The sequence below is a fragment of the Danio rerio genome, chromosome 15 (genome assembly GCF_049306965.1).
Source record: "Danio rerio strain Tuebingen ecotype United States chromosome 15, GRCz12tu, whole genome shotgun sequence".
NCBI classification, from domain to species: Eukaryota; Metazoa; Chordata; class Actinopteri; order Cypriniformes; family Danionidae; genus Danio; species Danio rerio.
Window position 1 is genome coordinate 48635001 of NC_133190.1, and position 22500 is coordinate 48657500.

The 22500-nt window shown below is 36.3% G+C and overlaps 1 protein-coding gene across 7 annotated transcripts in view; it reads left to right on the top strand.

Moving 5' to 3' along the window:
• Positions 1-22500, top strand: part of clcn2b (chloride channel, voltage-sensitive 2b) — a 107391-nt gene that overhangs the window by 35238 nt on the left and 49653 nt on the right. For 4 of the 7 annotated variants that reach the window (XR_012390330.1, XM_073922661.1, XM_068217837.2 and 1 more), the window contains 3 exon segments: positions 6784-6937; positions 17602-17733; positions 20423-20551. Coding sequence is in view for 6 of the 7 variants with exons in the window: in XM_073922661.1 (XP_073778762.1) it covers positions 6784-6937; positions 17602-17733; positions 20423-20551 (415 nt within the window). In the remaining variant the exon portion in view is untranslated. 7 annotated transcript variants of the gene reach the window in all.

The following is a 22500-nucleotide window of genomic DNA, read 5'->3' on the forward strand; positions in this document are numbered from 1 at the left end:
CTTAGCTTAAAGCTGCATATGCTGTTGTAAAAAGTATTTTTTACCCTGTTCTTGGTTGAGAAGTCTCTCTCACAGTTTACACTGCTGCCTGCGACCGTCAGGGCAATAGAGGCTCTTTTAAACCTAAAATACAAAACTTTTAAAGCTAGAAAGTGGACTCACCTACACTATTAGTACATTGATATTAGCATACTTCCTAAATGAAGTATACTTTTATACTTTTCCTTTACTTAAGTATACTTATAAAAATGTAAGTATACTGATTTTTCCTAAATCAGGCTTGTACAGCCAGGGGGAGCATTGCTGCTCTGACAGCCAAGTTGGGTCAAAGCTAGGGATGCTCCAATCGGGATTTTAGCAGCCGATACAGAGTACCAATTCCTTGTCATGGTGATCAGCTGATACCGAGTATTGATTCCTTGCAATGAGTGTAATAAAAAAAAAGTTATATTATTAAAAATTCACGTTAAAAATAATGACATATTTAAGTTTTATTGTGTGTGTTTGTGTATTGTGTAGTGTGTGTGTGTGTGTGTGTGTGTGTGTGTGTGTGTGTGTGTGTGTGTGTGTGTGTTGGGTCGGGGTCACGCGTCTCTTGATCGTCCTCCTGTAATTACAGACATAAAGCTGCACATAATCACAGCTCTCTCTCTCTCTCTCTCTCTCTCTCTCTCTCTCTCTCTTTCTCTCTTTGTAGATGCTGTGTGTGTGCGTGCTCGTGTGTGTTGCTTTATTGTGTTTTCTGTATTTAGGCTGGTAACTCATTTTGTGCTCCTGCTGTTCAAGAGCTTCGGTCAGACTACTTTAATGTGGTCATGTGACCTTCTGAAACTTTCGTCATTTCAGAAAAACAACAAACAACAAATCCTGAAGTGTGTGTGTGTGTGTGTGTGTGTGTGTGTGTGTGTGTGTGTGTGTGGATGTGTTTGTGTTTGTGTACTGAACTCAACTGAACTGAATGTCTTCAGTGTTGATGTTTTTATCTGTAGGTATTTTAAGTCAACTTGCTTAATGTTAAATTATTATTAGGAGGTATTAATATTATTATTATGCAATTTTATTGTAACAATGTAATTATGATTATTATTTTAATTAATATCATTAATTTTATTACTTTTAATATAAATTGTATTATTTTGATTAAAATATTATTACGGTTATTATTATTTTTTATTATTATTAATTTAATTATTATTATTATTATTATTACTATTATTATTATTATTAAAGTATTATCTTTATTATTTAAATTATTTTGATTGTTGTTATTATTATTTTTAATGTAAGCATTATTATTAATAATTTAATTATTATTATTATAAATAATATTATTATCATCATAGTTATTAATTTAATAATATATATATATATATATATATATATATATATATATATATATATATATATATATATATATATATATATATATATATATATTATTGTTGTTGTTGTTGTTGTTGTTATTATTATTGTTTTTATATATTGTTATAACAGTTTAGACACCTTCAGGCTGAGTGTCATCAAGCCACTTCAGTGCATGTCTAAATTCAGCTCATTTTTGTAGAAACCCGTGCTGACCAGCAGAGCAGAGGATTCTGGGAAAACACTTCCTGTCTGCTTTGTGGAATGCTGACAGAGCAGTACACACACACAAACACACACACACACACACACACACACACACACACACGCACATAATAATGCAATCACATACAGTCATACTAACCCAATGACACATCTGTGTGTGTGTCTATCTTTCTCTGTGTGTGTGTGTGTGTGTGTGTGTGTGTGTGTGTGTGTGTGTGTGTGTGTGTGTGTGTGTGTGTGTGTGTCTGTGTGTCTATATCTTTCTGTCACTGTGTGGGTATGTATGTATGTATGTGTGCGTCTGTCTGTCTCTTGTTCTGTCTATGTGTGTGTGTGACACAAAGAAGCACATTACTGATGAAGACTAATATGTTAGCTGCCCTTTGACCTTTGGTCTTTTGGGTGTGTAGACATTTCCAGATCAAGAGGTCAGTGACAACAAACCCACCAAAGACGCAAAATCAGCAGAACACACTGTACAATATTTCCACAGCAATGTGAAAATGACAAGACCACTGGACCATCCCAGTGTGTGTGTGTGTGTGTGTGTGTGTTTATTATGAGTACTAGTTTACATTATTGTTATTATAGTGTTATCATACCTGTCAACCCTCCCGTTTTTCCTGGGATTCTCCCGTATTTTACAGTTCTATCCCGCTATAATCCCGTAAAGGTATTTCCCCGTATTTCTCTCGTATTTTCCGTCTTTCTCTGAACAGCCGAGCCTCCCTATACCCAACCCATACAGCCGAACCACCAGGGGTCGCCCCTTGCTCTAAAACGTGAGTCTTCTGTGCTTTGGCTTTGTTTAGGAATGAAAACTCTTATAAATAATATTAAAAACGGCGCGATTCCATTTAATTTTGATTACAGGTGCCGTCGCCCATCCTATACAATCCCTAAAACAGTTATATATGGGTGCATGACTGGCAGCTGACGCGCTCCATAGTGATGAATAGAAGCTGTTTCCCAAACGGATTCTGTACACGCGGAGAGAAAGTCTGGCTTTTGGGTGCGTGTTTAAACAGACATGCACACATAATTAATAATAAAAACATATAAGGATGTGGATCTTAGCGGGGTTTTTTTTTCCCCAAACACAACTAATTTTGTCCTAAATGAGCATTGAATGTTAGGAAAGCAGTCGAAAGCTTTCATTATAACGTTAGATGTGTGCATTTTTAAAGTGACACCTCTTATTTAATGTAATAAAAACTAAATTTTAGTAAATGAAAGATTATTATGGATTTTTATATCCCTTATTATGGTGGCATATCCCTTATTTTCACATCCCAATGTTGACAGGTATGAGTGTTATTATTTTATAGTGTTTGAGCAGATGTTTATGTTATGTGTTGTTCTGTGGAGTGTTAAGCCGGCTTTCCACTGCACACGACATTTTTACACGACTGTCGGAATATGTCCCCTTGTGGCAGCCGCACAGTATTTTCATTGTTGTCGTGCACCATGAGGAGAGAAGCTGATTCTCATGGTGTCTTGCAAAAGCAAGAGCCTTTATTCTCTGTGGGTTTACATGGTTTAATGAATGAATGAATACTAGAAACTCATGGACTGCTAAAATATTGGAGGGAATGTGGAGACAACATTAAAATATATATTTTTATTACTTTCTTACTTATATTTATGAACAGATAAGTTATTTATTATTATTTTTTTTAATATAGACTTTTTATAATTAAAAAAAATAACCAAATAAACTCCTATTTCTCATCTTGCGCGCACACATCTGCTTGCACAACAATGGAATACATCAGGGGTTTTCAAAGTGTTAGGCGCGCCTCCCCTGGGGGGCACCAGAGCATGTCAGGGGAGGCGCGGGAAAAAATATAATATAATAAAAATATAATTATTAAGTTTAATTATTATATGTATTTTTTACTATATTTAAACGTTTTAATTAAACAAAGCAAAAAAAATAATACGTCAAATATAAGAAAACCTTTTTTACCCAGAAGGCCATAGCTGTGAATTCGCTTCTGTTTGGCAAGCCCGCCAATACAGGTATATGCCAGCTAATACAATGGTTCGGTTTCTGAGACCCCCCTATTCAAAGTTGTAATGAAGTTCATGGCGCTTTGGCTGCCGGGAAGAAGGAGGCGGAGAACCGACGCAGTTTTAAAATGATTTATTAATAACAGTGACAGCAGCTCCTCACGGAGGCTGCCGTCTAAACCAGAACAAACGGACAGCAGCTCCTCACGTGGACTGCCGTCAAACTGAAAGCAAAAGTAAAATATGTCCGGGTCCGGTCCTCTCTCGGCTTCCTCTGCCCTCGTTCCTCCTTTTATGATCCAGAGCTCCTTCCATGGGATCCGAGGCAGGTGCGCACCGCAGGTGTATCCACTTACGCGGTGGCCTCACTCCGTTCCCACGGCTCTCGGTCACGCCCCCTCGCTACAAAAGCCTTCAAGTTCAGGGCTTAAACCAAAAAGACGACGATATGATGATCAGTATTTGAGTTTAGGATTTACGTGGACAGGACCAGCTGATGAACCACGACCTTTAAGTGTGGTTTGTCAAGATATTTTGGCTAATGACAGCATGAGACCCGCTAAACTTCGACTGTTTTGACTGGGATGAAGAGTTCTTGGATCTATTCTATATTGAACCATCATCCTAGTTTTAAAAACGTTAGATTAAAATACGTATTACTCTGTAAATAATTGCACTTTCATGCAAATGATGATAAAAGTGAGTTAACAGTCTGACATCTGTCTGTGTATTTATATATACTGTATATGTATATATATGTATGTGTGTGTGTGTGTGTGTGTGTGTGTATGTGTGTGCGTGCGTGCGTGTTTGGGAGGAGGGGGGCGCCAATGGATAAGTTGTGTCAAAAGGGAGGCCCACTGTCTTAGACTTTAAAAAACCCTGGAATACATCATATCCGGTCGGCAGGTCGCATACGGTCTAGTCGCAGGAGTTCAAATATTTCAACGGATCTGCAGCTCAATTCGGATCCGAATTTTCCGCATACGGAGATGATCGGAACTCCACGCAGCTCCCGAACTGCTCTCCATTGGAAATGAATGACTTCCGGTCTGTCGCTTTTCGTTTGTCGTGTGCAGTGGAAAGGCGGCTTTAATGACGTTTATTCTCAATTTAACTTTAAAATATAGTCACTTACAGTTGTTTTTTTTATATAAATAATAAGAAAGTGCAATGTTGTTTCTATTTACATTTAGACAACATGACACAAGTGTTAAGGGGGTTGCACACCGGATTCATTTTAGAATTGTAAGCATAGGTTTCTATCAGGATACACTCACTGGCGACGCAAGTCGGCGGCTGTCTGCGGCTCTCAGCCACGACTCAGGACGCAGTTCACATTTCAGAGAGCCATCTGAATAGTTTCATTTTAAATAACATGCGAATGTGCACGTCTGGTGTCTGAAGCTGGATTTATACTCTGCCGAATTTATACTTATGCACGGTATTATTATAAATAAGATTATGACGTAAGGCTCAGACAGCGTCACCAAACTGTTGGCTTGTGCCTAAACCATTCAGAAACTGAATACCGTTTATGTGACCTTAGGTTCGCTAATGCGTTTTAGTTTTAAGTTTTGCTCCGGTTCCGCCATCCGTCCACACTACGCCGGAGTTTTCGATTGCCGAAAACGGAGCGTTTTGAAAACGCTGGAGAGGCTGTTTTCATTATTAATCGCTGCTGCTCCGTCACAGTGTGGATGAGGGAAAACGGAGACATCTGAAAACGGAGGCGGGGCTGCCTGATTGGGGCTTTTGTGTCATTGCGTATTCTTCCCTTATTCGTCAAGCCCTATCACATGACTATAACACATGGCTTTAACGCGACCGGAAGACAGCAGACCAGCCTTCACTGTAAACAACAACACGGACACAGAAATGGCAGCGTTGTTTGCACTATTGTCTGTTTTAGGCGCCATTGTGCAGTTATTCATTTGTTACGTTTAGTAACAACTCGACCTCGTCGTCTGTCCACAAAAATACCTCTCTTGCTTTCTTTGCCATCGCGTTCATTGTTCAACCGGCGTTTGTAGACTAACAATAACCAAATGCCGAGCGAGACACATGCTTCCTGTTTATACTAGAATGCGCATGCCCAGAGTGCGCGAATGGTCACAAGATATACGTTTTTGGTGGCGTCGTGTGGACGGAGATATGTTCAGAAACGCTAGGTGAAACGCTAGTGTGGATCGTTTTTGATCTAACACGCTGTTTTAAAACTAAAGCACACTAGTGTAAATGGGGCCAGAGAGAGACGCACAGCACTAGGCTCTCTCTCTCTTTCACACACACACACACACACACACACACACACACACACACACACACACACACACACACACACACACACACATACATACATACATACATACATACATACATACATACATACATACAAACAAACAGCATCCACGAGGATGCGCGTGCTTGCTCGCTCGGGAGCTATATTGTTAGACTATGCACCCGCTCCCTGTCAAATTACACCAAAGTTACCGACCGCTCCCGCGCTTTATTTGGAAATTCATTCCCGCACCACAAGAAATCTGGTAGGTGGAAATGCAGACCTCTAGTTTGTATTTACCACGTCTCCCTTCTCGTTCGGTCGAAACCGGAAATACTGCCAAACTGCAGGTCACTTGGTGCACCACTCGCCACTGCTCCCTCTCTCCCTCTCCTCCACACTGTCCTGTGATGACAATCACGCATACGCATTTGTAGGCATTAAATAAATAATATTGAATACTTGTCTCCTATAAGTGCATTGCTTTTTATAACTGTATAACAGTATTGAAACTGACAGCGTTGCTAATTTTAGATCCCACGGTATACCATGGACGAGGCTTTTATACTTGATGGGTTTGCATCATTGATCAACTATGACCGTTCATTCAAAAGTAAGAATGATTGATAAATCTATATCAAACAGTCCCTTAAAGTGACCTTGTGTCTTCAGTTTGGCTCTCAGGTGCGCAGTGGCCAACTGAACCGTGCCTGGGCGCTATTCGGAACACACACACACACACACACACACACACACACACACACACACACACACACACACACACACACACACACACACAAATATCAATAAATATAATAAAAAATGTATTCTAATAATATAAATTATATTTAATGTATTAATACTAATATTTTATGTGTGTGTGTGTGTGTGTGTGTGTGTAGATGTATGGCCGCTACACTCAGGAACTGGGTGTATATGCTAGAGAAGAAGCAGCTCGTCTGCGTGAGGATGGCCGACAGCGACGCTCCATTTCTGAACGCAGTCCGTCGCTCAAACTGCTGGAGTACGAGAAGGGAAGATGCGTCAAGTGTCGAAGTAAGTCCATCAGTGCACCATTACACAACATCTAAAACGCTTTCCACAACACTGATGTAACAATCTGACAACATTAATGCAACGTTAATAAAACAGCACCTAATAATTAGGGTAAACTACATGTTGAATACTCGCAGACTGTACCTGCATTTTGATAGATTACATGCACTTTTTTTTTGTTACTTGTACACACACACTTGCCTATACATACTCACGGCCACTTTATTAGGTACACCTTACTAGTACCTGGTCGGACCCACTTTTACCTTCAGAACTGCTTTAATCCTTCATGGCAGAGATTCAACAAGACACTGGAAATATTCCTCAGAGATTTTGCTCCATATTGACATGATAGCATCACACAGTTGCTGCAGATTTGTCGGCTGCACATCCATGATGCCAATCTCCCGTTCCACCACATCCCAAAGCTGCTCTATTGGATTGAGTTCTGGTGACTGTGAAGGCCATTTGAGTACAGTGAACTCATTGTCATGTTCAGGAAACCAGTCTGAGATGATTCACGCTTTATGACATTGTGCGTTATCCTGCTGGGAGATCAGAAGATGGAGACACTGTGCTCATAAAGGGATGGACATGGTCAGCAGCAATACTCAGGTAGGCTGTGGCGTTGACACGATGCTCAATTGGTACTAATAGACCCAAAGTGTGCCAAGAAAATCTCCCCCACACCATTACACCACCACCACCAGCCTGAACCGCTGATGCAAGGCAGGATGGATCCATGCTTTCATGTTGTTGAGGCCAAATTCTGACCCGAACATCTGAATGTGTCAGCAGAAATGGAGACTCATCAGAGAAGGCAACGTTTCTCCAATCTTCTATTGTCCAGTTTTGGTGAGTCTGTGTGAATTGTAGCCTCAGTTTCCTGTTCTTAGCTGACAGGAGCGGCACCCGGTGTGCTCTTCTGCTGCTGTAGCCCATCCACCTCAAGGTTGGACGTGTTGTGTGTTCAGAGATGCTCTTCTGCAGACCCCTGCTGTAACGAGTGCTTATTTGAGTTACTGTTACCTTTCTATCAGCTGAAACCAGTCTGGCCGTTCTCCTCTGACCTCTGGCATTAACAAGGCATTTGCGCCCACAGAACTGCCGGTCACTGAGTATTTCCTCTTTTTCAGGCCATTCTCTGTAAACCCTAGAGATGGTTGTGCGTGAAAATCCCAGTAGATCAGCAGTTTCTGAAATACTAGACATCCTAAGTCTCCCAGAAGTTCCGGGAGTCTCCTGCAAATGCATAGAGACCCCGGATGCCCTTAAATGAATGATAATCTCCACAGGAAATCCTGCGTCCCCCACCGGGTCCTTAAATAGGTCGCAAACCCCTCTCCACTGCATCCCTCCCAGCTCTTCATGTAAGTTACGCGCAACTCACCCCCACTGCTCTTCAGGTACCTTGTGCGCACACGGCCCCATACAGATACGTCACTCAACATCACCATAACCCCAACCCTGAACCACCCAGTCTCCCGCAACCTCCCGCAAATCAACTCTGTCTCCCCCGGAAATTACTTTTCCCAACTTGGGATGTCTGAAATACTCAGATCAGCCCGTCTGGCACAGACAACCATGCCAAGTTCAAAGTCTCTTAAATCCCCTTTCTTCCTCATTCTGATGCTCAGTTTAAACTGCAGCAGATCGTCTTGATCATGTCTACATGCCTAAATGCATTGAGCTGCTGCCATGTGATTGGCTGATTCGAAATTTGCGTTAACGAGCAGTTGGACAGGTGTACCTAATATAGTGGCCGGTTAGTGTATAAGTGTGTGTGTGTGTGTATGAATATATGTATACACACACACACACACACACACACACACACACACACACACACACACACAAATACACACACAAATACACAAACAGTAGCATACACACACTCATTTATACTGCACACACTTTTTCAGATCAAATATTGAATGGTGCTGCAGTAAATTTGACGTTTTTCAGTATATTTTTTGTAATGTTTTCTGAATTTGATTTGATCTTCTTTGTTTTTAGTCTTTATTTAAAAGCAAATATCTCTATTTCTGCAATTAGTTAATAGGCCTTAAGTCAGGTTTAGGTTTAGGGTCAGTTTTGCTTTGTTCATTTCTTAAAGTCACTGTTAGGGTATGTGTAGGTTTTCTAGCTTATATTTACAGTAGTGTGTGACCTGTTCGCCCCCTACTGGATATAAAAAGCATTGCCTGTGATCTGTTTTGGCTATCTTTCTGCCACAGTTTAAGCAAGTCTGTTTATAATCTGAATCAAAAAGTCACCCTTGATAAAATTCACTATCACTTTTAACAAAATGCCGGAGTACTAGAGTAAAATATACATGTATGTTTGTTTGTTTGTTTGTTTGTTTGTTCCGCAGTAACCAGTTTTGTAGCAGTAAATATTATAAACACGACATTTTGAAAAATAAAATACAAAACCTTTAAATAAATTAAAATTGTGTGTGTGTGTGTGTGTGTGTGTGTGTGTGTGTGTGTGTGTGTGTGTGTGTGTGTGTAAGAGAGAAAAAGCGCAACAGACAGCCTTGTATGAAGTCTTCAGTGTTTTGTGTGCGAGTGTAGGGTGTGTGTTAGTCCTAAAGGTGTCGCCAGTGCTCTGCTGATAATCACCAGAGCTGAGTCAGAGGCATTACGTGTGTGTATTTTAAAGTGTGCATATATATATGTGTGTGTGTGTGTGTGTGTACGTGTTTTTGTGACATATCAGGACACAAATCTGTATAATGACATGGGTATGACACAGGTATTACAAAAAGGAGGTGAAATATGAGGACACTGGTGACGTCCTCATTTCTCAAAATGCTTATAAATCCTACAGGATGAGTTTAATCAGGGAGTAAAGCTGCACACAGTCTCCTGTGATGGTAGGGTTTAGGGGTGGGGTGGGGTGAGGGCAATACAATATACGGTTTGGGCTGCATAAAATGAATGGAAACCTATGTAATGTCCCCACTTTTCACAAAAACAAACATGTGTGTGTGTGTGTGTGTGTGTGTGTGTGTGTGTGTGTGTGTGTGTGTGTGTGTGTGTGTGTTTGTGTGTTTGTGTGTTTGTGTGTTTGTGTGTGTGTGTGTGTGTGTGTGTGTGTGTGTGTGTGTGTTTAAGTGTGTGCATTCGAAAGAGTATGTATAGAGTGTGTGTGTGTGTATTTGAGTATGCATTTATATTATGTTTGTGTATGTTTGTGTGTGTGTGTGTGTGTGTTTGAGGGTGCTTTAATATTGTGTGAGTATATTGTATATTTTATATTGTGTATGTTTGAGTGTGTATATTGTGTGGGTTTGTGTGAGTGTGTGTGAGAGAGAGAGAAAATGAAAGAGTGTTTTTAACAGTGTGTATAATGTTTGTTAACATAAGTGTTAAGTGTGTGTGCGTGTGTGTGTGTGTGTGTGTGTGTGTGTGTGTGTGTCTGTTTGTGTGAAAGACAGCAATAGAGAGAGAATGAGAGAGAAAGTGTGTGCGCAAATGTCTGTGCAAGTGTGTGTGTGTGTCCTATGTGTTTTTGACTATGTGTATAGTGCATGTTAACTGAAGTGTTAAGTGTGTGTGTGTGTGTGTGTGTGTGTGTGTGTGTGTGTGTGTGTGTGTGTGTCTGTTTGTGTGAAAGACAGCAATAGAGAGAGAATGAGAGAGAGAGTGTGTGCGCAAATGTCTGTGCGAGTGTGTGTGTGTGTCCTGTGTGTTTTTGACTATGTGTATAGTGCATGTTAACTTAAGTGTTAAGTGTGTGTGTGTTTGTGTGAGGGAGAGAGAGTGTGTGTGCATGTGTGTGTGCTGCTCTGCTCATCAGGTGATGACGAGAGGTTTGTTGTTGCCATGTCAACATGGGAGCACTAAAGAGATTAAACTGTCACTCTCAGTGACATCATCACTACAGCTAACTGTCCGCTTCTCTCGTCACCATGACAACTAGTCAACTAGTTCATTCAGGGAGTCTGACTTTGACTTTCATTAACCTGCTGTATTCCCTCCTGTGGAAAACACACACTTTACTGAAACTGGTGTGTTTGTGTATGTGTGTGTGTGTGTGTGTGTGTGTGTGTGTAACAACAGCATTAGACCATTATTTATGTTTTTATCATTATTAAATTCTATTAAATTATTAAATAAATGACTATTTGAACAGTAAAACATAATAAAAATAAATCAATTAATCTCTGTGTGTGTCAACAACAATACATTATTTTTACTGTTTATTTTATTATTATTATTAATGTCATTGTTGTTGTTTATGATTTAATAATTAAATTAATAAATAATTGAATATTATTTAAATATGATCATAATCAATAATAATAATAATAATGATAATAATAATAAATTGTACCAAGATGAAAACAACTAAATCATTATGTTATAAATTAGTTTGAAATTAATTATCAGTCATCATGGAAATACATTTCTGTTTACGTGGCCTTTAATTTATTTTACAGTTCCTTTATTTATTTATTTATTTATTTATTTATTTATTATTGTATTTATTCATTTATTTACTGATTTATTTATTTATTCATTTTATTTATTAATGTATTTTTCATTTATTTATTTATTTATTTACTTATTTATTTACTTACCTATTTATTTAATTATTTATTTACTTTTTTATATATTTACCTATTTATTTAATTATTTATTTACTTATTTATTTATTAGCTTATTTTTAATTATTTTTAATTTAGTTATTAATTTATTTACTTATTTATTTATGTACTTATTCATTTGTTTATTTACTTATTTGATTTTTTTTATTTACTTATATATATATATATATATATATATTTTTTTTTTATTAATATTTATAGTTTTATATATATATATATATATATATATATATATATATATATATATATATATATATATATAAAACTATAAATATTAATAAAAATTTAATTAATAATAAATATTATACTAAACGAAATATTATACTGTAAATTTAAAATATTTATCTTTAGTTTTTTTTGTATTTTTCACCCTTTTATTGCCTTTTATTTATTATGTTTCTTTCATTATTAATAGTGCATATTAATAATAAAAATAATGTGACAAAGTGGTGGCACGATGGCTTAGTGGTTAGGACTGTGCCCTCACAGCAAGAAGGCCACTGGTTCGAGTCCTGCCTGGGCCGGTTGGCATTTTTCTATGGAGTTTGCATGTTTTTGCACTTCCGGCTGCAACCCAGCACTGGGAAACACCTACACACACTCTTTCACAATTAAGTCCAATTTAGCTTAAATAACTCCCCTATAGCGCATGTGTTTGGACTATGGGGGAAACCGGAGCACCCGGAGGAAACCCACGCCAACACAAGGAAAACATGCAAACTCCACACAGAAATACAACCTAACCCAGCCGAGACTCGAACCAGCAACTTTCTTGCTGTGAGGCCACAGTGCTCACCACTGAACCACCATGCTTCCCTATTTGTGAAACAATAGACTAATACTGCAAAGACTTAATTTCTGCTTGAGACACAATAAATGTGTGTTGTGTACTTTCTGCTGATCTGCAAATAGATGTTGGCAAGAGTGTGTGTGTGTGCGCGCGCGTGTTCCGTAAATGTGTTTTTCTGCCAGTTTTCTCTATGTTTTTCTCCTCCTCCTCAATCTGTCTGTTGTTTGTTCTCAGGGTTTGCATATGCATCAGCGCCGCCGGACTTTTTTTCTGGTAAAAAATATTATTGAAATGCATATTTATTAATAAAAGCACATATTAATTTGTGTATCAGCTCACCGCTGCTAACGGATGCACTAAATACAAACTAAATATACTCACTGACGAAATCTTACAATCGCTTTTTGATGCCTTCTCATCCTTCAATATGTCTGTTAACATTTTTTCTGACAATTAGTGTTTTTTTGTAAGTTTTTGTTTTCATATACTGATAAATAAAAAATAAAGTGGGGATTAACTATAATTAAATTGATAGAACCGTTTTTATTTTATTTATTGATTTATTGATTTACTTATTTATTTACTTATTCCTGTTTTTTTATTTATTTACTTATTTATTGTTTTACTTATTTACTTATTTTTGTTTTTTAATTTATTTACTTATTCATTCATTTATTTATTTACTTATTTATTTACTTATTTACATTTATTTACTTATTTATTTATTTACTTATTTATTTATTTGTTAATGTACTTTTTTAACTTATTTTTTATGTATTTTCTTACCTATTTATTTATTTACTTGTGTACTTTATATTTATATTTTATTTGTATTTTAATGTACTTGTTTACTTATTTTTATTTACCTATTTACTTAATAATGTATTTTTTTACTTATTTGTTTACCTATTTATTTTTTAAATTGCGTATTTATTTACTTATTTATTCATTTACTTATTTAATTTTTATTCATTTTTTATTCACTTATTTCTGTTTTTATATTTATTTACTTATTGTTTTAATTATTCACTTATTTTCGTTATTTATTTATTTATGTATTTTCTTACTTATTTACTTATTTATTTATTTACTTATTTATTTATATATTTACTTATTTACTTATTCTTTATTTATTTATGTATTTTCTTACTTATTTACTAATTTATTGGTTTATTTACTTATTTAATTACCTATTTATTTGTTTAATTACGTATTTATTTAACTATTTATTTGTTTACTTATTTATATATGTTTTACTTATTTAGTTGTTTTTTTCTTTACTTATTTTTCTATTTATTTATTTATTTAATTACTTATTCTTGTATGAATTATATTATTTATTTACTATTTTTTAAATTTTTTATTATTTATTTATTTATTTTCTAATTATTCATTTAATTATTTATTTATTTATTAACATATTAGCTTATTTATTTATTCACTTATTTATTTATTTGCTTATTTTCTTATTCATTTATTTAATTATTTGTTTACTTATTTATTTACTTATTTTCTTTATTTTTTTCTTTATTTATTTTCCTTTTTTATTTACTTATTTATTTACTTATTATTTACGTTTATTTATTTATTTACTTATTTTCTTATTCATTATTTATTTACTTATTGTCCAGTTTATTTATTGAATTATTTATTTATTTATTAACTCATTACCTTTATAATTTTTACTTATTTTCTTTATTTATTTACTTATTTACTTTTTTGCCTATTTATTTATTTATTTATTTATCTATCTATCCGTTTACTTATTTATTTGATTTATTTACTTATTTACTTTATTTATTTATTTAGTTATTTGGGATTTTAGCGTGCTATTTTTAAGTGTTTTATTTTGTGTGTTTGTGTCTTAGTGCACAAAATACAATAGTGTGTTAAATAAATAAATGGATGAAACTGCATTTATTAGACAACTATATTTCTAGTACATTTCATACACACTGGTATTTCAAAGTTCTTTACATTAACAATAATAAAATGAACATAAAATAGGAGTATAAGACATAAAAACAATAAAGAATAAAATCATAATGCGCTCAACAAAGGAGGATTCACCCTGTGTTCATTAGTAACATAGTCTTTATTTATTTATTTATTTATTTGATCATGTTTGTGTGTGTGTGTGTATGTGTGATGGTGTGTGTGTTTTTGTGACACAAAGTACATGACAAATTTGGTATTAACTAAATAAATAGATTGATAGGGGTGGCATGGTGGCTCAGTGCTTATCACTGTGGCCTCACAGCAAGAAGGTCGCTTGTTCGGGTCCCGGCTGGGTCAATTGTCCTTTCTGTGTGGAGTTTGCATGTTCTCCCTGTGTTGGCATGGGTTTCCTCCAGGTGCTCCGGTTTCCCCCACAGTCCAAAGACATGTGCTATAGAGGAATTGATGAACTAAATTGTTCGTAGTGTATGAATGTGTGTGTGAAAGAGTGTTAATGGGTGTTTCCCAGTACTGGGTTGCAGCTCGAAGGCCATCTGCTGCGCAAAACATATGTTGGAATAGTGGTTTTTGAGCTGTGAAATAACTCAAATCATTCAGCGTAGTGATATGGAGCAGTAATGCGCACAAAACCTGCCGGAACTACTTTATCTGTGCGTTTATCTGACAATAACTGAACACCTTAGAGAGATCATCAGCCAATCAGTATTGAGCATTCTGTAGATCTGTGATGTAAGGCTAAATAGACTCATTTGAATGTGTGTGTGTTTGTCTGTGTTTGTTTGTTTGTGTGTGTTTTTTGTGTGTGTGTGTGTGTGTGTTTCTGTGTGTGCGTGTTAGAGGAAGGTAATGTGAGCTGTGTGTGAACAGAAAGCGAGGGTTTAAATGAAGGAGAGAGAGAGAGAGAGAGAGAGAGAGAGATGTGGGAAAATGACTGTTTTGATTGAGTGGTGTTATAAAACTCATACACACACACACACACACACACTCTCTTACATAAAGCTCTTGCCTCATTGCATCTACATAAACAAGACATTAGATTCTGTGTGTGTGTGTGTGTGTGTGTGTGTGTGTGTGTGTGTGTGTGTGTGTGTGTGTGGTGTGTGTGGTGTGTGTGTGTGTGTGTGTGTGTGTGTGTCTTTGTATGTGAGACTGCGTGTGTGTATAAGTTAGTGTTTGTAGTCATGTGTGTGTGTGTGTGTGTGTGTGTGTGATTGTCTGTATAAGCGTGTGTGTGATTGTCTGTATAATGTGTCTATATATGTGTGTGACTGTGTGTATGCGTGTATGTATATTTACTGTGTGTGAGCGTGCGTGTGTACTGTGAGCGTGCATGTGTACTGTGAGTGTGCATGTGTGTGTGAAAAAGTATGTTTGTGTGTGTGTGTGTGTGTGTGTGTGTGTGTGTGTGTGTGTGTGTGCGCGTGTGTGTATGCATCTGTCTGAGTGTGGTTTGTGTAAGTATGTATGTATGTATGTGTGTGTGTATGTGTGTCTCTGTGTGGTTGTATACATATATATATATGTGTGTGTGTGTGTGTGTGTGTGTGTGTGTGTGTGTGTGTGTGTGTGTGTGTGTGTGTTTGTGTGTGTCATCTAATGCTTTCATTTGTCATTCAGTGTGTGAAGTCAGTGTGTGTGTGTTTGTGTTTCTGCACTGGTTTCACCATCATCATTTTAAGTGTCCTGCGCCGCCGCTTCTCGCTCCATCATTTGATGACTCATCATTGGCTGTCATCTGCATTGTCATGGAAACACACCGCATCCGTGTGTTTGTGTTATGGATGGCGGAGATGCTTCTCCAGACCTGATGCTTATGATAAAATTGAGGAATTAATGATTAACTAAATAAATAGATTGATCGGGGTGGCATGGTGGCTCAGTGCTTATCACTGTGGCCTCACAGCAAGAAGGTTGCTGGTTCGAGTCCTGGCTGGGTCAGTTGTCCTTTCTGTGTGGAGTTTGCATGTTCTCCCTGTGTTGGCGTGGACACACTATGGACACTTTAGCCTACCCAATTTACGTGTACCACATGTGTTTGGACTGTGGGGGAAACTGGAGCACCCGTAGGAAACCCCCACGAACGCAGGGAGAACATGCAAACTCAACAAAGAAACACCAACTGAGCAGAGGCTCGAACCAGCAATTCAGCGACCTTCTTGCTGTGAGGTGACAGCACTACCTACTGCACTACTACGTCACCCTGTTATTATTATTTTATTTATTTATTTATTATTATTATTATTATTATTATTATTATTCATATGATTGTGGTGATATTGAATTTTTTTAATATTGAATTTTAATATAACATCTATAATAATTGATCTGTCGTGGTAATTCTATAGTTGCTATGGTAACACGACGACTATACTAATTGATTGGTTTTGAAAATTCTATAGTTGCCATGGTAACACAACGACTATCGTAATAGATCTGTTGTGGTGATTCTATAGTTGCTATGCTGACACAACAACTATAGTAATTGATGTTTTTTGTGATTCTGTAGTTACCATGGTAGCACAACATCTATAGTAATAGATCTGTTGTGGTAATTCTATAGTTGCTATGGTAACACGACAACTATAGTAATTGATTAGGTTTGAAAATTTTATAGTTGCCAAGGTAACACATCAACTAATGTAATAGATTTGTTATGGTAATTCTATAGTTGCTATGGTAACACAACAACTATAGTAATTGATGGTTTAGAAAATTCTATAGTTGCCATGGTAGCACAACGTCTATTGTAATAGATCTGTTATGCTAATTCTATAGTCGCTGTGGTTACACAACATCTATAGTAATAGATCTGTTGTGGTTATTCTATAGTTGCTATGGTAACATGCTGACTATTGTAAATGATTGGTTTTAAAAATTATATAGTTGCCAAGGTAACACATCGACTATCATAATAGATCTGTTATGGTAATTCTATAGTTGCCATGGTAGCACAACAACTGTTGTAATTGATTTGTTTTGTAATTTTATTGTTGCGATGGTAGCACGATAGCTATAGTAATTGATTTGTTGTGGTAATTCAATAGTTGCTATGGTAACACCACCACTATTGTAATGTAAACAAATAAGCCAAAGACTTCTCAAAGAGCTCAAAGAATTCCAATTGACTGAACAAATTTTAAATACAAAATAACCATTCTTTAGTTTAAAAACTGACAGATTTTGAATGCATTATGAGAGTTAAGTCATTTTACTGATAAATATACGATTGAACAATGTCAGGTGTTTTGTGTGCTGGTGCATTGTGGGTAATGTAGTGTGTGTGTGTGTGTGTGTGTGTAGTCTGTGCAGTGCACTGTCAGCGGTTCCTCATGTCGCGGGTCGGCGAGGACTGGATCTTCCTCATTTTACTGGGACTGGTCATGGCTCTGGTCAGCTTCGTCATGGACTTCTGCATCGCACTCCTCCTGCAGGGTCAGTCTTCATCTCTGCATCCATACACTCTTTATTTTACACCTTTTTTATGGCTTGTGTAGGTTAATTTCCATTTATTTTTGTAGGTGAAGCCCTCTGAAACTTCAAGACACTTGGTTTTCTAAAGAACTAAAGAGTTGTTTATTTATTCAAAGGTTATTACATGTAACATGTACGCTATTAATATGCTAATTCTTTATAGAAATGTATGATAATTATGTCAGCATAATGTTAAAGGATACAAGTGACATACCTATTATGTTTGAAGCATGTGAAAGCATGGTATCAATGAGATAAAAATTTTAAAGTAACATGCTAATGATACATTAATTCCTGCCAGAAATGCGCTAAACATGTGAAAACATGCTAAAACATGTTAGCAACATTAGAATGTGTGCATAGCATTAAAACATACAAGCAAAAAACTTAACATGTTAGCTATGTGATAAAAAGTGGTAAAGCATTTCAATAACATGCTATTTCATGCTAATAATGCTAAGTCTAGCTAGAATTGTGCTAAACCTGTTAAAACATGCAAGCAACATACTTAACATGTAAATCACGCTTGCAGTATTTCAATGCTCTCTGCTTAGCTAAGCATGTTAAAACGCATTAGCTCATGCTAATTCCTGTTACAAATGTGCACCAACCATGCTAGAATTGTGCTAGCATAGTAATAAAACATGCAAGCAATGTTGAAAACATGCCAGATCATGTTAGTCATGTGATAAAAAATGTTAAAGCAAATAAGTAATGTGCCAATTCAGGCTAGCAATATGTTAACTCTTACTAGACATGTATGTTAAAAGTGTTAGCATAGTGTTAAAACATGCAAGCAACATGTTAGATGTGTTAAAGGATTTTGTCTTTTTTACAACATGCTATTTCATGCTAATAATGTTAAGTCTTGCTAGAATTGTGCTAAACTTGTTAAAACATGCAAGCAACATACTTAAAATGTTAAAGCATATAAGACATGAAACAATAATCCATGCTTGCAGTATTTTAATGCTCACTGTAAATGTGCTAAGGATGTTAAAAACACATTAGCTCATGTTAATTCTTGTTTCAAATGTGCTCCAACCATGCTAGAATTGTGCTAGCATAGTGATAAAACATGCAATCAATATTGGAAATATGCCGGATCATGTTAGTTATGTAATAAAATGTTAAAGCAGACAAATAAAATTCTAATTCATGCTAGCAATATTCTAATTCTTGCTAAAAATGGATGTTAAAAGTGTTAGCATAGTGTTAAAACATACCTATTATGTTGTAAGCATATTATTAATATGATAAAAATATTAAAGCATGTAAGTAACATGCTAACGAAATGCTAATTCTTACTAGAAATTTGCTAAACATGTTTAAAACATGCTAAAACATGATAGCTACATTAGAATGTTTGAATAGTGTTCAAGCATAAGTAACATACTTGACATGTTAGCTATGTGATAAAAATGGCAAAGCATTTTTACAACATGCTATGTCATGCTAATAATGCTAAGTCTTGCTAGAAATGTGCTAAACTTGTTGAAACATGCTAAAACATGCAAGCAGCATACTTAACATGTTAAAGCGTAAAAACGCGTTAAATGTGTTAATTAATGCTCTCAGTATTTTAATGCTCACAGTAAATGTGCTACGCATGTTAAAACACATTAGCTTATGCTAATTCTTGTTAGAAATGTCCACCAATCGTGCAAGAATTGTGCTAGCATTGTAATAAAACATGCAAGCAATGTTGGAAACATGCCAGATCATGTTAGCCATGTGATTAAATGTTAAACCATATAAGTAACTTGCTAATTCATGCTAGCAATATTCTAATTCTTGCTATAAATGCATGATAAAAGTGTTAGGATAGGGTTAAAACATACAAATTAAATACCTGTTATGTTGTAAGAATGTTAAAGCATGTTATCAATATGATTAAAATGTTAAAGCATGTAAGTAACATGCTAATGATACGCTAATGCTTGCTAGAAACATGCTAAACATGTTAAAACATGCTAAAACATGATAGCGACATTAGAATGTTTGAATAGTGTTCAAGCATAAGTAACATAGTTGACATGTTAGCTATGTGATAAAAATGGCAAAGCATTTTTGTGCTAACCTTGTTAAAACATGCAAGCAACATACTAAACATTTTGTAAACATGTTAAAGCATAAAAAACACATGAAACCTCTGTAAATGTGCTAACCATGTTAAAACAGTATAAAACACAATAGCTCATGCTAAGTCTTGTTAAAAATGTGCTCTAACCATGCTAGAATTGTGCTAGCATAATAATAAAACATGCAAGCAGTGTCAGAAATATGTCAGATCATATTAGCCGTGTAACAAATTGTTAAAGCATATAAGTAACATGCTAATTCATGCTAGCAATATTCTAATTCTTGCTAGAAATGTGCTAACCATGTTTAAACATGCTAAAACATGTTAATTCATGCTAGCAACATCCATTTGTTTAAAGGAATGCATCAAACCGGCCATGTTTTCAAACATTATTATGAATTCTTGCTAAAAAGGGGCTGAGCATGCTAAAAAAAACATACTAGCATACTTAGCATTGTCTTTGATAATACATGAAACACTTTGTTGTTGTGTTTGTGAATTCCAGCATGTTTTGGCTCAGTTGGATTGCATGTAGATCCTGTGTGTCTGTATGTTTTGTCTCTACAGCACAGAAATGGATGTACGGTGGCCTGGACAGTAATGTGGTGCTGCAGTATCTGGCGTGGGTCACTTATCCTGTGGTGCTCATCAGTTTCTCTGCCGGTTTCACACACATTGTCGCTCCGCAGGCAGCCGGTGAGAGTCAGATCTGTGTGTAAGTGTGTGTGTACTGGTTTTGGTGGATTGCTAGGACAGAATTTTGTTTAATGACAGTGATATGACCTAGTTTTTTTCTGTATAAAATGCTTTATGCCTATGGAGAGTCCTCATAAACCACCAATACCAATTGGTATGTGTGTTTGTTTTCCTGTGTAAGTCTGTGTTTTATTCTGTGTGTGTTTGAAGGACAATAATGACGTTTTGAAAAAAGAACTGCACTGAAGCTATATTATTAAAAATAAACTTGCGGGATTTAATTGACGTCCTGCAGTGAAATGATTTTAATTATAATTTTAGTGATCTGCTTGAGGTAGCTCTATTTATTTGTATGCTTTTGATGAAGTAGCATTCAACCCAAGTGCCCTTTAGACCATGTGCCGGACTGTTTCTCCCTGTTTCGCTAGTATTGTCTGTAGATAAACAATTATTTAGGCCTATTTAATTATTCATTAATCATTTATGTACAATAATTAGTACATTAAATGAAAAAGTGAAATACAACCAACAACGAAAATGTAAACGAAAATAAAAAAACTTATTTATTGACTGACTTAGTCCTTTCACTCTCTCTAAGTTTAGGCTAAAACACTGCTTTATTTATTTATTTGTTTATTTTTCATTCATTCATTCATTTTCTTGTCGGCTTAGTTACTTTATTAATCTGGGGTCGCCACAGCGGAATGAACTGCCAACTTATCCAGCAAGTTTTTTTTTACGCAGCGGATGCCCTTCCAGCCACAACCCATCTCTGGGATAAATCCACACATACACACACACTCATACACTATGGACAATTTAGCCTACCCAATTCACCTGTACTGCATGTGTTTGGACTGTGGGGGAAACCGGAGCACCCGGAGGAAACCCACACGAAGGCAGGGAGAACATGCAAACTCCACACAGAAACGCCAACTGAGCCAAGGATCGAACCAGCGACCTTCTTGCTGTGAGGCGAATGTGCTACCCACTGCGCCACTGCGTCGCCTGTTTATTTATTTTTTGTATTTAGCTTATTTATTTATGTTTGTACTTTCATTTAACTTCTTTAGTTTTAATTTAAAAAATGAATCCTTATTGCACCTAACACTTTTACAAAGCTTGGTAACAGGTTTTTAATAATTAATGAATTATATTGCTTTGTTTCGTCATTTCATCTTCATTTACAAGTAGCAGGGTATTTACAGCTACTGTATATTTCTGTTTATTTGAATCCCGTCCTTTTGTGCCCCCTGGTGGCATTGTTGCAAACTGACGTTACAATCCCAAATGTAATAATCCCTTTTTCTTGCGGCGGCGTCACGCACGGCAGTAGTGGTCATTTTGAATTGTAACTCATTGTATTTATACAATGTGTGTGTGTGTGTGTGTGTGTGTGTGTGTGTGTGTGTGTGTGCATGCACTACCTGACAAAAGTCTTGTTGTGGATTCCAGTTGTAAGAGCAACAAATAATTACTTGACTTCTAGTTGATCATTTATAAAAGTGTCAGAAGGTGGATTTTTCTGCTGAATCATCTGTTGATCTGCATCCCAATCATCACCAATACTGCAGAAGACCTACTGGAACCCACATGGAGTCAAGATTCCCACAGAAATCAGTCAAGTTTGGTGAAGGAGAAATCATGGTTTGGGGTTCATTCAGTATGGGGGCGTGCGAGAGATCTGCAACATCAACAGCCTCAGGTATCAAGACATTTGTGCTGCCCATTACATTACAAACCACAGGAGAGGGACAATTCTCCAGCAGGATAGCGCTCCTCATACTTCAGCCTCCACATCAAAGCTCCTGAAAGCAAAGAAGGTCAAGCTGCTCCAGGATTGGCCAGCCCAGTCACCAGACATGAACATTATTGAGCATGTCTGGGGTAAGATGAAGGAGGAGGCATTGAAGATGAACACAAAGAGTCTTGATGAACTCTGGGAGTCC